Source organism: Equus caballus, chromosome 30 (assembly GCF_041296265.1).
Source record: "Equus caballus isolate H_3958 breed thoroughbred chromosome 30, TB-T2T, whole genome shotgun sequence".
NCBI classification, from domain to species: domain Eukaryota; kingdom Metazoa; phylum Chordata; class Mammalia; order Perissodactyla; family Equidae; genus Equus; species Equus caballus.
Window position 1 is genome coordinate 34,845,384 of NC_091713.1, and position 15,740 is coordinate 34,861,123.

The following is a 15,740-nucleotide window of genomic DNA, read 5'->3' on the forward strand; positions in this document are numbered from 1 at the left end:
AAACCCCAGGCCGCTGAAGGCAGAGTACGTGAACTTAACTACTCGGCCACGGGGCCAGCCCCCCAAATACTGAGATTTTTAAAGGAGTTTTCTATTCTATTTGTTTTTCCCCTCAGAGACTTCCTACATATAGAAGCTGGAGGGCACAGCACATTGGAAACCAAGAAGAAAATAAAAGTAAAAACAGGAATTCTTCCATCATTCCATGTATGTAATTTATTTTATTTTTTGTGTCAGATAAAGTTAAGCTCTCTTTTGGATTCATTTAACGTAAGACGCGCACACGCACAAATGATCCTGAAGCAAGTTTTCAACATTAGGTTAACAGTGGAGAATAGTTAATAGGCTAGTTAAATTTTCGTTAAAGCAAACACTTTCAAACCCAAAATTCACAATAGGCTTTGGAGGATAAACTATGTACAATGTTTTCTTTCTACCAATTATTTCAGAAACGGGTTGTCAGAAAGATGTAACCTGTGAAGCTGGGAGAAAAAAGGCCAAGTCCTCTTTACCAATTTCTCTTATCTTTAGTTTACTTCAGTTATTTACTCCAGAGTAATTGCCAAATAGCAAAGGTTATGTTCCTCGTTCCCTTTCTGCTTTCTTTTCACCCCTTCCTTATATCTGGGAGGTTGAATGTAGGTGGAGGGTACTCCACAAACTGTTAATCATCAAATTTAACAAATCAAAATATGCACAGTTTTTAAGACTTGAATTCTGCTATTTAAGTGTATTGATAGGACCACATGTGGTACAACTATAATTTTATTCAGTTGTGTACACTAACATTAACAAGGAGAAAATATAACCCAAGCTAATAAACTAGACAGAGAAATAAATTGAATCAGGGCATGGTTGACCTAGTTAATTTCTGAAGGATTCCTTATGAATGTCATTTAAAATATGAAATTGATAGTGATGGAGCTAACCAGATCATATGATCAGTTACTAGAAATTAAAGAAATTAAGAAACAATGAGAAATTATGGACTAAATAATTTTCTTGAGAATTTATCAGAGCTACCTATTTAACTAAGCTGGCTAATTTAACGTTAATAGGATATAGTTGAAAAATTAGGTATTTACCTAAGCTAGGTATTTTATTAGCTTACGAATGTATTTTTTTTAACTTAAGCAGAATGGTGATATTCATGGAAAACTAAAATATATGAATCAAAGATTGAATAATCATATGGAGTGTTATGGTATCTATTTCTTGTTTAACGTAGAGTTATGTCCCATGATTCTTCCTGGAGCTGTTTAGGGCTTTCTTTTTCTTAGACTTCTTTTTTATAATTTGTTAGTCGATAAGAATTGAATTTTATGTAGGATCTCATTCCATGTAGATCAATCAATTTACCTAATGCAATCTGTCACTTCTAAATTACTTTCTAATTTCCACATGACAATCAAGCAGAAATTTCATTTTTTAAAGGGAGACTTACTACTCATTTGTTTTACACAGATGACTTTAACAGAGTGCCACTTAAACATGAATTGGAAGTGAGCAAAGAGAGTGAGCATGATTCGGATGAATCATCTGATGATGACAGTGACTCGGAGGAAACCAGCAAATACATCAATGCATCTTTCATAATGGTGGGTACCGAGATTTCCAAAGGTCAGGATCCAACCCTTTAAAAAATATATCCACGTTATAATGGACATTCATTAAGTCGTTTCATAAAATGATAATGAGCTTCCCATAACTATATATTGATTAAGACCAAAGCTTCCATTTTCAATACTATATTTTAACTTATTGAAAGACTTAAAGATGTTAAAACCTGATGAATTGCTACAAAATAAGACAATGCTAGTAGTTACAATTTATGAAAAATATGACTGTAATCATACTAATTTGCAAAATAATAAATGTTGAGCAAATCAAAGGATTTGAAAATGTTTATACTTAGATATCCAAATTGTAAGCAAATCCAAATTTGCATATTTGTATAGTTAGAAACTTTCCATTCAGAGTATCTGAATTATTAGGTGAGTCTGTGTCACATACTTTTTTTCAGTAAACTGAGAGTTCAAACAAGGAAACTTTAGTCATTTAGTAAATACTTTTTGCATATACACACAAATGGATTTCTTTTCCAAATTTTCCTACAGCACACATTCATAGAATGTTAGTTTAATTATGAGATATAATAAAAATACATAGGCACCAATAAAGTAGAGACATGATGAAGATGACTTGAAATACTTATGCAATTTCTTTTTATATTCACATTAAGCTTTTCAGCGAAAAAAGGTATTTTTGGAAGGGAAAACTCGTTAGTCTCGTAAGATAATATGTCCTAAACTTGATTTCACATTATTAGCTAAGTATTTTCATTAGCTAAGTAAGTATTTTACATATAGATAACACATTGTTTCTTGGACCCAAGAATTTTAGGTCTTAATAATTTTATATAAGAGTATTGATGTCAAATTAAGTGACTATATTTCCAAATGGTTATTTTAAGAATCCACTGCTTCCTCGTCCGTTAGCAATAGTAACAGAGTGCCACTTTTTTTTTTACAGAGTTACTGGAAACCTGATGTGATGATTGCTGCTCAGGGGCCACTAAAAGAGACCATTGGAGACTTTTGGCAGATGATATTCCAAAGAAAAGTCAAAGCTATTGTTATGCTGACAGGGCTGAAGAGTGGAGACCAGGTTTGTACTTTTAAGAATCTTTTTTTCAAATCTTTCTGTTATAAAATATCATTCTCCATTCTTCATTTAATTACTTGATTACTATACCCAAGTCTTTTTGATCCCTCTGTCACACAGTTCCATTTGTTCATTCTTTTTGTTGCTGTTGAGCAAGATGGTCCCTGAGCTAACATCTGTACCAATCTTCTTCTATTTTGTATGTGGGATGCCACTACAGCATGGCTTGATGAGCGGTGTGTAGGTCCATGCCCAGGATCTGAACCAATGAACCCTGGGCCACTGAAGCAGAGAGCGCAAACTTAACCACTATGCCCCCAGGCTGGTCCCTCAGTTGTTCATTCTTAACATCTTCCATCTGAGTGTTGGCCTCCAACATCTTGTGTCTGGATCTGACAGTCTCTTACCTTTGCCCCCACCAGTCTTGCACACTGCTCACAGATCATCTAATGCATAGTAATCCCAGGGTCACCCCTTGCTAAATACAACAAACAGCCTTCCATTTTCCTCATATTTTTGTGTTTTACATGCTTTCCATTCCAGACAAGTAGGTTTACTGACTGAATCTTAGCACACCATTTGCATTTTCATCACTGCGTTTCAAGTTACTGACATTCTGTATTTCTAAATGTGTCCTCTCTTCCCATTTTAATTCTATTCTCCTAGCAAGACAAAACTCCTGAAAAAATTATCTAAATCCTGCCTTCTTTATGTTCATGAAATATTTATTGTCATAAAATTCTAGAGTTGGAAGTGAACCTGAGATTTAATTTGATCTCCTGCTTAATACCTGTGATGTGTATTTGATCCTTTCTTCAATACCCTGAGTACTCAAAATTTCCGTGACAGTCAATCTTACCTTGTGTTAGCACTCAACACATTATATGACATATATTAAAGCTTATTTAATGAATGCTCTCCTAAGCATGCAATTGTATTATATTATATTATGTTATGTTATATTATATTATATTATATGCTTTTTCTTTCTCTCTCTTTTCCCTGGTCCCCTACCACTGCACATAGAAAGTTATTTTTTATTTTTATGGTTTTTTTTTTTTTTAATGAATATATGTTCAAATTTCCCACATGGAGTTCCAGAAATCTTTTTCTTCATGTAAAGTGTGAAAGCCAGGAAATGGAACAGGAGTGCAGGCAGGAATGCCAGTCATTGTCAGCAACTGTGGGACTGTAGTCGGTGGGGAACCATTTGCAAAGGGAGGCCATGCCTTTGTGATTCATCTACTCTTCCATCTGACCCTTTACTTAGACTTCTCAGTTAACTTATATAGAGCTGCTCATGGGGTTGGTCATCAGCATACAGAGACAAAGTCCCAAACATGCAGGCTCCTTCCTCAAGGACCACTGGAGGGACAGTGAAACCTCAGTTACTGCAGGTGTCATGACAGACATCAGCTCAATCTACAAATTTTGAAGAGGTGATGATAAGGGAGGTGATGATAAGGAAGGGAGGAACAAGTCCCAAAGACCTACACTGGGGATGACAGAGCTGTTCCTGTGGTGTCCCGGCCATGTTGGTTATTCCAAGGTTCCCTTGATTTGCACAAGGAAACACCAAGTAATGGTCGAATGGATGTGCAACATACATAAAATAGATTTTAGAGTTTTATGGGTAGGTTTCAATTTTAGAACACAATTAATAATTTCAATTTAATAGAACAGAGGGAAGAAGAGAAAGACAGATAGACAGAGAGACAGGTTCTTAGAAGGCTTTAAAAAGCAAATAGAACACTTATAGAAGTTGTTGAATCATGTTCTTTCTTATCTAGGAAGCCTGTGCTCAGTACTGGGGAGAAGGGAAGAAAACATATGGAGAAATAGAAGTTGATATGAAAGAAACCAACATATCTGCAGCTTATACCCTCCGTGTATTTGAACTGAGGCATTCCAAGGTATTTAAATAATTTCAGAAGTATGTATCTTTGATGTAATTGGTCTGATAGAAAAACTAATAGAAATTACTCTATGAAAGCAAAGCAACTATCTATATAATATTTTCAGAATAAAATCTTTAAATGATTTGAATGAAAGTTCTTGTGGAGAAAACGTGACTATGAAATTATTAAATGAGCTGAACTTCACTTGAGTTAATGTCCCTTCGCTTCTGGTTTTAGAGGAAAGAGCCTCGAACTGTGTACCAGTACCAATATGATAGCTGGACTGTGGCAGAGCTTCCTGCAGAGCCCAAAGACTTAATCTCTATGATTCAGAGTCTCAAACAAAAACTTCCCAAGAAGAATGGCCCAGAAGGAAATAAGCATCACAAGAATGCACCTCTCCTCATTCACTGCAGGTGGGTGAGATTTGATAAGATATGCTCTAAAAATTATCAGAATACTTGACTTCTTGGTTCAAAGTTCCTGTTAAATCCTATTTATCCTGATATATGAAATACATCACCACAGATAAGGCCTTTTAGGGAGTCACTCTCTCTGTCATGCTCCCATCACATAACTATTTTAGAAATAGAATAGAAACTATTATAGTGCAATAAATTTAGGCTGTGAGTTCCTTCATACTACTGTCATGTCATCTTTGACTCCCCAGGGCCTAACATTGAACCTGGAACATCATATGTCCTGAATAAATTAGTGAATGAACGGAAGGATGCATGAACAGATAGATGGATGGATATTACATTTGTTTATGCTTATAGGCAGTGATCCACTGTATTAGGCGTTAAGAGAATCCAGAGGACTGAATGCCTTGCTTTCGATAAACATATCTTAAGTTATGTATTAACTCAAATCTCAATGCTTAGCAACTTTGACCTGAAACCCATCATTTGACTTTCTAAACTGACCCAAAAGGGAAAGATTTTAATGATATACATAATAGTACTTGATTTTATTAATTTTATGGAAGCCCTTAACTTTCACCTATGATCGATGCCTACATACCGACTTTAAATAAGAGATATTGAAAGAAGGATGCATAATATAAAATGTTTACATAAACATATAAAGAAAATGAGAAATGAAAAATAGAGACGTAAAATGAGAAATGTAAATCTAGTGAAATGCTTTTAGGATATTTGAGAAAACCTCATTATTATTCTTAGAATTGCATATACTAGAACCAATCTTTTAGAGATATGCTATTTTTCAGCATTTGTTGAGTTTTCAAAGGTGAAACTTACATGGAAAGAAAGCTGAAGAGGGGAAATTTAGGCTTTAACCTACATGTGTTTCTTGGGATGTAGTTGCATGCCTACTATATGTTCTTTAGTTATATACAATAAATAAAGTCTTGCTAATAATATATTAAGAAGAAGCTTTGTGAAAATGTAACATACCTCTCATAGTTTTGTAAATCATTTGGTTGCTCTCTTTTTAATGAATAATTCCACCAGGCATCATTTTTCTACTGATGCAGAAGGGTAAACATTTGTAAAAAGTGGTAGAGAGGCAGAGGAGAAAAGGAGAAAAGCATGAGATCTGGTAATTTGCAAAATAGCAGATTCAGTATTTCTGTTAGCATCAGTTTTTCTAGTCATGCCTTTATCTTCCCTAAATCTTGATGTCCTCATCTATCAAATTGGCATTTTGATATTTGTCCTAGTAACTTCAAATGTAAATAAAAGTCTATTGTAATCTGTAAGTACTAAAGAGAAGAAAGTATCTTTTTTAGCCTAAGACAAATATTTTTTAAACTATAGGATTATTCTTTTCCCAAATTGAAAATGTTTTGTCCAAAAATTGCATTTAACAGAACTATTTTGCTCTTAAGAGATTGGAATAAATAATTACAATAAACATGAAGTAAAGAATGTATTCTGCCTCTCTCATTCCATTTTCAGTCTAATATCACTTTCTCTTTGTTGATCTTTTCTTCCTTTTATAGAGATGGATCTCAGCAAACAGGAATATTTTGTGCTTTGTTGAATCTCTTGGAAAGCGCAGAAACAGAAGAAGTGATAGATGTTTTTCAAGTAGTAAAATCTCTACGCAAAGCCAGGCCTGGGATGATTCCCACATTTGTAAGTATGATACCAAACCTTTTAATTTCAGGTCCATGCTCGATGCGCAGTAGAAGCCAATCACTGAGACTCAGGTGCTTGGAGATAGAGAAAGGTTTATTCAAATTGGCTAAAATGAGAAGGTGGGAGAGCAGCTTCTCTCAGATCTGTCCTAACCAAAGAAGAAAGAAGGGGGTCTTTATGGGGCTAAGGGACTTGGGAGGAGGAGTTTCTGGGAAACAAAGGGGAAGTCCACGTTTCTTTCACTTCAGATAAGACTTTGAGCTACTAGACATCTTGGTGTCAGCAGCAGCTGGGATCAGGTCATCCAGCGGTCAGAGCTTCCTTAAAGGTATTCTTTTACTTCTGCAAAACAAGCTGATAAATCCTCGTGACCATTGAGTCATCCCTCTGGTTGGACAAGAAAACAGCATATTAGCAAGCTACAATTACGCTTGGGCTGCGAATCTAGCATTTAGGCTCAGCGAATACATCTAATGGGGATTAAGGTTATTTATCCAGGATTTATGTGGGTACTAACTTCTTTTCATCCATGGCTGTGTTGGGAACAAGGTAGAAGAGTAACCATTTATCTTACGGAATATTTACAGTAACCCTTAAGTACCAGGCTTCAAGCATATCTCACCACTGCTTTTAATATGTTTTGCATTTTCATTTTAACAATTGCTTCTCCACTTTCCTTCTCTCCCCATCCTCTCCTTCCCTCCCTTTTCCTTATTTTCTCTTCCATTTACTTTTTTATTTTTCCTTTTTATCTTCCATTTTTACATAATAATTCAAATAGAATTATTATCAATATAAATGAGAGACCTACTTAGAGCTTGCCAGCAACTTGTTGTTACAGTTTATGAAGAACATTTCTTTAAGTGCTCATGAATTCCCTAATTTCTCCCACCTTTAATCCTGTATCAATTTGTGCTTCTGTGTAACAAACCACCCCAAAACTTAATGACTGAAAAAAATGACATTTATTTTAGTTCAATAGTCTATTTGATCAGCTGAATAGTTCTGCTCTTCTTGCTCAGCTCAGCCAATCTGGACCAGGTTCATTCATACGTCTAGTGTTGCTGATGTGTCTTCTGGGGTTTGGCTGGTCCAAAATGACCTCATCTGCCAAGAGCTTGGTGGTTGGTTAACATTAAGCTGTGACAACAGGGGCGAGTGGATTACGTGTCTCACTTCATCCAGCTGACCAGCCCAGGCGTATTCACAGAAAGGCAGCAGAGTTCTAAGCAGGAGGGCAGCTGTGTGCAAGACCTCTTGAGACGCAGACTTGGAACTGGCGTGACATGTCTTCCTCTGCATTTTGTTAGCAAAACAAGTCACAAAGCCAGCCCAGATGCAAGGGGTGCAGAGATAGACTCCACCTTCTGTCGAAAGGGCCTGCAAAGTCACGTTGCCAAGAGGTGTGGGTACAGACAGGATAATAAGGGGCCTTTTTGAAATCAATCTAAAATGTGACCTCTCTAAGTGGTAGTAACCATAGATGATAGTCTTGGAATTAGTAACTAGTCTCAATAGAAACATAGCTACTCACTCAAATATATGCAGCTTTTCATTGTGTATGCCACTGAGCTTTCATGTATCGGTTTTAAAAGTGTATTGAGTGCCTACTATATGCTCTTGTCATGAAGAGACTCACTTTATAGTGTGGGGAAAAGGCAGATATTTATTAAAGAGAGTGGTAAGTAAAATGACAAAGAAATGATAGGGACATGAATGAGGGCACTTAATTGAACTTTTGGGGGTCAGGATAGTCTTCCTGAAGCAAATGACCCCCCTCTCTGATACTAAGATGATACCTAGATGCGTAAATTCTTAGATGATTAGCTAAGAGAATAAACACAAGAGGGGATATCGTGGGCAAGGACCTGGGAATGCGACACCACATGACCTGGGAGAGGAATGAACACCAGCTGGTGTGGCCACAAGGCAAGTTGTGAAGAGTACCCTGCAGTGAATCCTGTAGAACTGTAAGGAGAGTAAGCCATTTAAAATGTTCTTTTTATGAAAACACATAAGAATAGTTTTCTATTATCCAAGACTTGCACATGTCAATGATTAGTTCTCGCTAATCTTCATCTGATATAAAATAATCATGTAAATTTCCTTTATCTAATTTCTTGCTTCTTTCTTTTACTAGGAGCAGTACCAATTCCTGTATGACTTCCTAGCTAGCACCTATCCTGCCCAGAATGGACAAGTAAAGAAAAACAGTCAAGAAGATAAAATTGAATTTGATAATGAAGTGGACAAAGAAAAACAGGATGCTAATTGTGTTAGTCCACTTGATGCCCCAGATAAGGTCCAAGAAGGAAATAAAGAGGATGAAGGTTCTAAACCCACGAGTGATCCCGAGGAGCCGGAACATTCTGCCAATGGTCCAGCAAGTCCAGCTTTAACTCAAAGTGCATAGTAAAAGACGTAAATGGGACAACTCAAAACCTCATATTAAACGTTATTTCTATTTTTCTAGAAGTAGGAGAGCGAAATAGGAACACAGTGGATTAATGAATTGCATTGGAACAATGTTATGGGAAGCTTTCTTTTTTTACTGTTGTAGAAAAATATTTAAGATGGTTTTGCTAAAACATTTTGTACAGTCTTATGCTTCTTCTAAAATTTTACCCATCCCTCGGCAAAATAGAACTTCTTTGTAGTCTTTGCATGTGTGTGTGTGTGTGTGTGTGTGTGTGTGTGTGTCTGAGAGAGAGAGAAAGACAATTCTTTCAGGTGGATGTAGATGCTTTTGAGAAACTTGGCCTTTTTATTTTTTTGAAGAAAAAACGTTTTCTACTGAAAGTGTTAACTTAGCCTAAAGGATCTGTTTTAAATCATAAATTGCGTGTGGGTTCTAAGAATAACATGTACATTTCTACAATGACCTCAAGATGTCCTCCTTGTTCTACTCATTTATATCTTGTAGTTTACTATTTTACCTCTAGAAATAGACTTAAAAGTAGTTTGTGTGTGAATATTTAACTACACGAAAGTTAGCAAAATTAACATTTGGAAACCTTCTATTCCATATGTTAGCATTTATTCCAACATCTTTTTAGCCTTATTTAGTCTAATTTAAAATTTTCAAGCAACCCTATCTTATCATCTTCACATGGTGTTTACAATTTTGCAACGTGGATTATTCTCTGTATAATATGTGAAATTCATTGCTTGATACTTTTGACCCAAAATTATGTTTGTTACAGTTGAACTTAAATAAAGATCTTTAAACAAACCCAATATATATCAAATCCATATGATAAAAACAGAATCATGTAAATGTATCTGTGCTAAATATTTACATATAAACCTCAAGTAGCTATTTTTATGGAATAAAGCATTGATGTGAGACGTATAATATTACATAGCCATATTTTCCATGTTAAATGTCCTCCTGGACTTTCATTGAAGTGCATTCACTTTGAATTTCTCAATGCTGAGACTGCTTTTATCAGGAATTAATATCAATAATCATAATAAAATTCAATCATTATCTTTTGTCATACATAATATTTTAAGTATGTTACATGTTCACATTTGCTTTATGGAAGCACATATTAAAATATAGGTTTATGCAATTAACATTTGTAGAACAATTTTACAGGTCTCCACTTTTTTTTTTAAAGATCTGTAGTCAAATGATTATTTAGCATCTAGGAAAAATTCAAGAAAAATGATAGTTTTCAAAAAGTAATAGACACGACTCCTTTTTATTGAATTCTTCATCAGCTATTACATTAGTCACGTACTAGCTTTAAATTGGTTTGCTTTTCTGTATCTTTACTCTCCTGATCAATTTTTAATGTCTTAATTATACACCATCAATTGCTTTCCCTTCAACTTGCATTTATTTTTTCATCCTCCTAATTCTTTTATTATTATACATGCAAAATGAGCAATTAATCCGTACATTATTCTATGGAGTTTTGTCATTAACATATGAAAAGAAGTGAATTTTAGAATGAAGTAATAGTCCCCTTTTTTTTTTTAGTTCCATCACTTCTTTTTGGTGAAGAAGATTGGCCCTGAGCTAACATCTGTTGCCAATCTTCCTCTTTTTTTTTTCTCCCCAAAGTCCCAGGACCTAGTTGTCTATCCTAGTTGTAGGTTCTTCTAGTTCTGCTGTGTGGGATGCCACCTCAGTGTGGCTTGATGAACAGTGCTGGGTTTGTACCCGGAATCAGAACCTGGGCACCTGGGGCTGCCAAAGCAGAGCGTACGAACTTAACCACTCAGCCACAGGGCCAGCCCACTTAGTTTCTAATTTATGTTGTTTACTCACTATCTCTTTACTTATTAATGAGAAAAGGGGGATTGGGAATCATTAATTATGGGCACCAAAAAGAAATAGAACTTGCTTTCACTTCTCTCATTAGTCACTCCAACTTTTGTGCCTCAGTTTCTCCAACTGAAACTTGATCAATTGCCATTTACTAGACAATGTGGTTAAAATGTGCAGTACTCATGTTCAGTAGACTAGTGTTACAGGTGTCTTTTTTTTTTTTTAATCTGTGAGCTGCTTCAGAATACAAATCACAAAAAGTTCTAACTTTTAAATAATCTGCAAGTAAAGTTTTTATTCAGAGGTTTCGGCTGCAAGTGACACCTTCCACATGTGGATGTTGTGTGTTTTAAGTACTACCACTAAAGTCTATCCATTCGAGAAGATACAAAGTAAGTACTTAGAAAATAGAGCCATTTTCTTTTCTATTAGTTTAAGAAGCAAGCTGAAAGCATTGTTTTTCTTCTGCATAGGAGACACTGTGGTAAAAGGAGACAGAGAGCGGTGAGTCAGAAAGGTCATTACTCTGTGAGAATGTGTATCAATCAGACGGGCCCACTCCACAGGAACATGGAGCTATATGTCTATGATTTTTATCTTAGAAAAGAAAACAAAATGTGAATTATAGACCCAAATCTATGACCATGGGTTGCATTCCTAAGGGATCTGTCACGAGATATAAACGACTCATTTGCTAAAGTTTGGCACTGCCATTAGTAATTTCGAGACCCTAGTCAGAAAATTAAGCAAAAAGTTCCAACTTAAAGCCTGCTCCATTTTGGGGTTAAGGTTCTGGATTCCATTGTTTATTTACAGGGCAGAAAGAAACTCTCTTAGGTTTCTTTTAAAGTTTGTTTATTTTATTTCTGGTATCATCAGAAATAAAAGATACATGCAGTAGTCATAAAATTCAAATCCTAAGCTGCTAATTTTTTATATAGTGACAAGTAAATAGTTGCAGAAAAGAGAAATGCATTTTAATATTTCCTTGCAATGGTAAAACTGTGAAGTGATTAGTTGAATGCTTTCGCAGTGATAATTTTAAAAGTGTAAGCTACTCAGAGCTCTAATACTTGTGCAGAGAATTTTTCATATCTGACTTTGCTCTTTTCCTCCTATAACATTGAATATAAAGATGATTACTGGTTGTAACTACCTGGAACTGATCTTAATTTTTAATTTGCACTGGAGATTTGTTATAAAATGTTCTCATATCACCATGTTAGGTCAAATAAGTAGGTGGGAATTGCCCTTGGGTAATTGCAACATGTTTCTTGATATGAAGACCTTCAAATGCACAACTTCAAAGGGAAAGAATATCTGTCAGAACAAATAGAAAAGACCGTGCTTTCATTCTCTTCTACAAATTTTACAGCTGGAAAGATCTGTAGGTTCTTCAAAGAGACGTATTCAAAGTTGGGCTTTTCATTTCCTATTTCAGGTGCAAAGATATATTCTGCGGGGGCCAGCCCGGTGGTGCAGCAGTTAAGTTCACATCTTCTGCTTCAGCAGCCTGGGGTTCGCCAGTTCAGATCCCGGGTGTGGACCTACGCGTTACTTGGCAAGCCATGCTGCAACACGTGTCCCACATATAAAGTAGAGGAAGATGGGCATGGATGTTAGCTCAGTGCCAGTCTTCCTCCGCAAAAGGAGGAGGATTGGCAGCAGACGTTAGCTCAGGGCTAACCTTCCTTAAAAAAGACAAAAAAGCTATCTTCTGCTAAGGGTCCATTTTCTGTAATCATGCTTTTGTAAATCTCTTTGTTTCCCTTTACATTTTCTTGATTAATAAATTTTCGTTGTTCAATACTAACCCATTCAAAGGGTATGCACCCTATATCATTACTTATAAATAAAAATAATAATTGTTATTATAATAACTAACGTTTACTGAGGCATAATACATGCCAGGTATTTTATTAATTGTTTTACCTGCATTTGTTTCTCAAGACGAATTCTAGGCAGCACATACTCAGTATCTCCACTTTATATATGAGGAACTGAGACTTGGAAAAGTTTGGTACCTGGCCTGTTCTGATACACCCAGTAAGTGACAGAACCAGGATTTGAACCAGCTCTTACTGGCACCAGAGCCTGTATTCATACCCCTCTGCCCTTCCGCCTTCCTGAGTATCAACTTTGTTCATGTGTTTTGAAAAATTAGTGGAGAAAACTATCTGAATTTATTTTTTGTCTTTTCCTTATCCCACGACCAAAACCAAAACCAAAACCAAAGCGCGTGTAATATAGGCACTCAACAACACTGCACAGCACAGCAAGCTGAGCTGAACTCACAACACTGGAGCTATTATACAAAAATAGACACACTCTTGAAACATCCCTGGGAAAGTATTGTTCTCGTAATGCACATACAAACAAAGATCACCTCATCACTCAAGTGAGTGCCAGGACATAAAACACACCAATAAATCAGAAATGTCATTGTTCCATTGTCTCTCAATTTGGTAATCAGAACAAGTTCTTATTGTTTGGATCACATTTCAGTACGTTTGTCAGAGGACCCATCAATCAGGGTTTGAAACAAATTAACAGGGCAACACAAAATGCAAACCGCGTTTATAGAGAATATGACTCATTCACTTTCTCGGGTGGGTGAGTCCAAGGGGGCTTGCTTCTTCTAACCTAGCTGTCCCCAAACTGCAAATGCCAGGGAGCTAGCAGTGGACTTCTCTGTAAAAGAACATACGTATTTTCCTCTAGAAAAATCATTGCCTTCTTTACTAACATGCACCCTTTTACCATATTAAATTGGGACCTCTGATACGCTTATGCTTAGTTTTCCAGAAAAGAAGAAGGTGTTGAATTCAATAATATCTCTCTTGTATAGCAGACAAATCAGATCCATGGAGTCATGATTACATATCAAAGAATAAAAATATTGTCTTGAATTTTCATGGACTGTGTAAGATTATGTGGCTTTTCATGCACACTCTGTGAAGTGGGGAAAAGATGTGACGTTAGAAAGGAAAAAATATGCCCACTATTAATTCATGGGCTAAAAGGTGGGATAGAGTTGGATCACCCACAGAACCTGTCCCCCTCTGGTTAACATGGGTTCGACGTAGGGGTTTCCTCATGGTATACTTAGGCAACTGTGTACTGAGAATTTTTATTGGTAATCAATGATTCAAATTTTTCATTAATTCAAACAACATTATCCCTAATGAATTACATTTCATGGCTTTTGTTATAGGTTATGTCGTAAAACAGAGAGGAGAGAAATGGATTATTATATTTATAAAAAATTGACATGTAGTAAATTCCTTTATAAAGGAGTTTCCATTTATATTTAACTATTAGCTTTCATTGCATTGACAACTTAACCTAAAGACATGGGCAATTTAACCTAAAGACAGATGGAAAATAAAGAATATGCAGAAGATTTAAAACTAAAAGTTTGGATATTTTTGTCATAATTAATGGAAATAAACTAACATACTCACTGGGCAGCTAGCATCTGCTTTGAGTTACTTTGAATTGACTCGGTCAATAAATCTCCTGTCATTTCTCATACCTTGTGGTGGATCTTTATAGATAATAGGAAAAAGCAGTTAGCTATTTAAGGTAACTCTCTGTGGAACACTTTAGCAATGATTATTTTGGCATCATCTTTTAAAAATATGCTTTTTTCCCCCTGCACTATTCTTTTCCCACAGGGATGCACTCTGACTTGCTTATAAGTCTAATAATCCATTGGATCTTTGTCCTAGAAGTTGCATCTTGACTTGGATCCTCATATATCTTGGAATATCTGGTAATCCTACATAATTCTGCATCCCTCTTCCGGAAGTACATCATAAAGGATTATACTTAGTTCAACATGCAGGAAGCGTTTTATTTCAATAGGTAAAGTTGGGTGAATTAAGTGGAAAAATACATACCAGTGATATATTCACAGTAAACTTTAGGCTGGCTGGAGTTTTCAGCGTGCATGCAAGTGTGTAGGTTTTTCTCTAAGAGAGTCTGGTGTTTCTCATCTGGGCTCACAGTCGGCTTTAGTTTTAAAAAATGACTTCTTAAATGAAACAAGTTATTTTGTAAATAAAACATGCTTTGGCAGCATTCTCTTTGTTTAAAGTAGCATTAAATCATGGAAGTCAAATTTCTCCTTGATGAGAGTCAGTGGGAAATAAATTCTATTTGTTCTTTCAAGATGCAGCAAAATATTTGTTCACAATTTAAAGGCAGGAAGTTAAAAAAAGTCAAAATCAGTCAAATCTCTGACAAGCTTAGTCAAATTACTAAAACCCACTAAGTTTCTCTGTAAAAAATTTTATTGTAAGTTTTAGTTCAATGCCCTGTAGTCATTCAGAGGGCATATGAATTTCAGAAATAAAATCAACCCTATATTTATACAGTGTTAAAGGGAGAGATTAATCTTATTTGGCATTGCAAGTGACATGCTTTGTAGCTATTCATTATTTAACAGAATTCTAGGGAGATTTACATGTAAGATATCTCTCCAGGAATATTATCTGTGATTTGTGTTTTGTGACTTTATGTAGCCGCTGAAAAGATTACAAGCATAAGACATGTTCTGATAATTTTACAAATGAAAATAGAAACAAAAGAAATAAGAACTGGGTCTGGTCTGCAATTTGTATTTAGTCCATGGAGAACTCTCATCCTTCTTCCCATCTGGATTCTTCTCTGCTTTCTGTGCCCCTACTCTAAACACTTGTACAAATCCTCAGTTCCTTCCACCACCTTGACCCACTGCCACTGCTGCCTGTTGACTCTTCAGCCTGTGTTAGATTTCTCCATCTCTGTTTC

General features: G+C 35.7%; 1 protein-coding gene across 19 annotated transcripts in view; it reads left to right on the forward strand.

The window, feature by feature from the left end:
- Positions 1–10,157, forward strand: part of PTPRC (protein tyrosine phosphatase receptor type C) — a 114,320-nt gene extending 104,163 nt beyond the window's left edge. For 18 of the 19 annotated variants that reach the window (XM_005608046.4, XM_005608044.4, XM_005608045.4 and 15 more), the window contains 7 exons: positions 117–207; positions 1,465–1,598; positions 2,533–2,667; positions 4,455–4,577; positions 4,800–4,978; positions 6,529–6,664; positions 8,808–9,899. In XM_005608046.4, the coding sequence (XP_005608103.1) occupies positions 117–207; positions 1,465–1,598; positions 2,533–2,667; positions 4,455–4,577; positions 4,800–4,978; positions 6,529–6,664; positions 8,808–9,080 (1,071 nt within the window). In that variant the 3' untranslated portion in view covers positions 9,081–9,899. Of the gene's footprint in view, positions 1–116; positions 208–1,464; positions 1,599–2,532; positions 2,668–4,454; positions 4,578–4,799; positions 4,979–6,528; positions 6,665–8,807 lie in introns of all 19 variants that reach the window. The other variant, NM_001309162.1, reaches the window with a different exon arrangement.
- Positions 10,158–15,740: the final 5,583 nt, after the last annotated feature.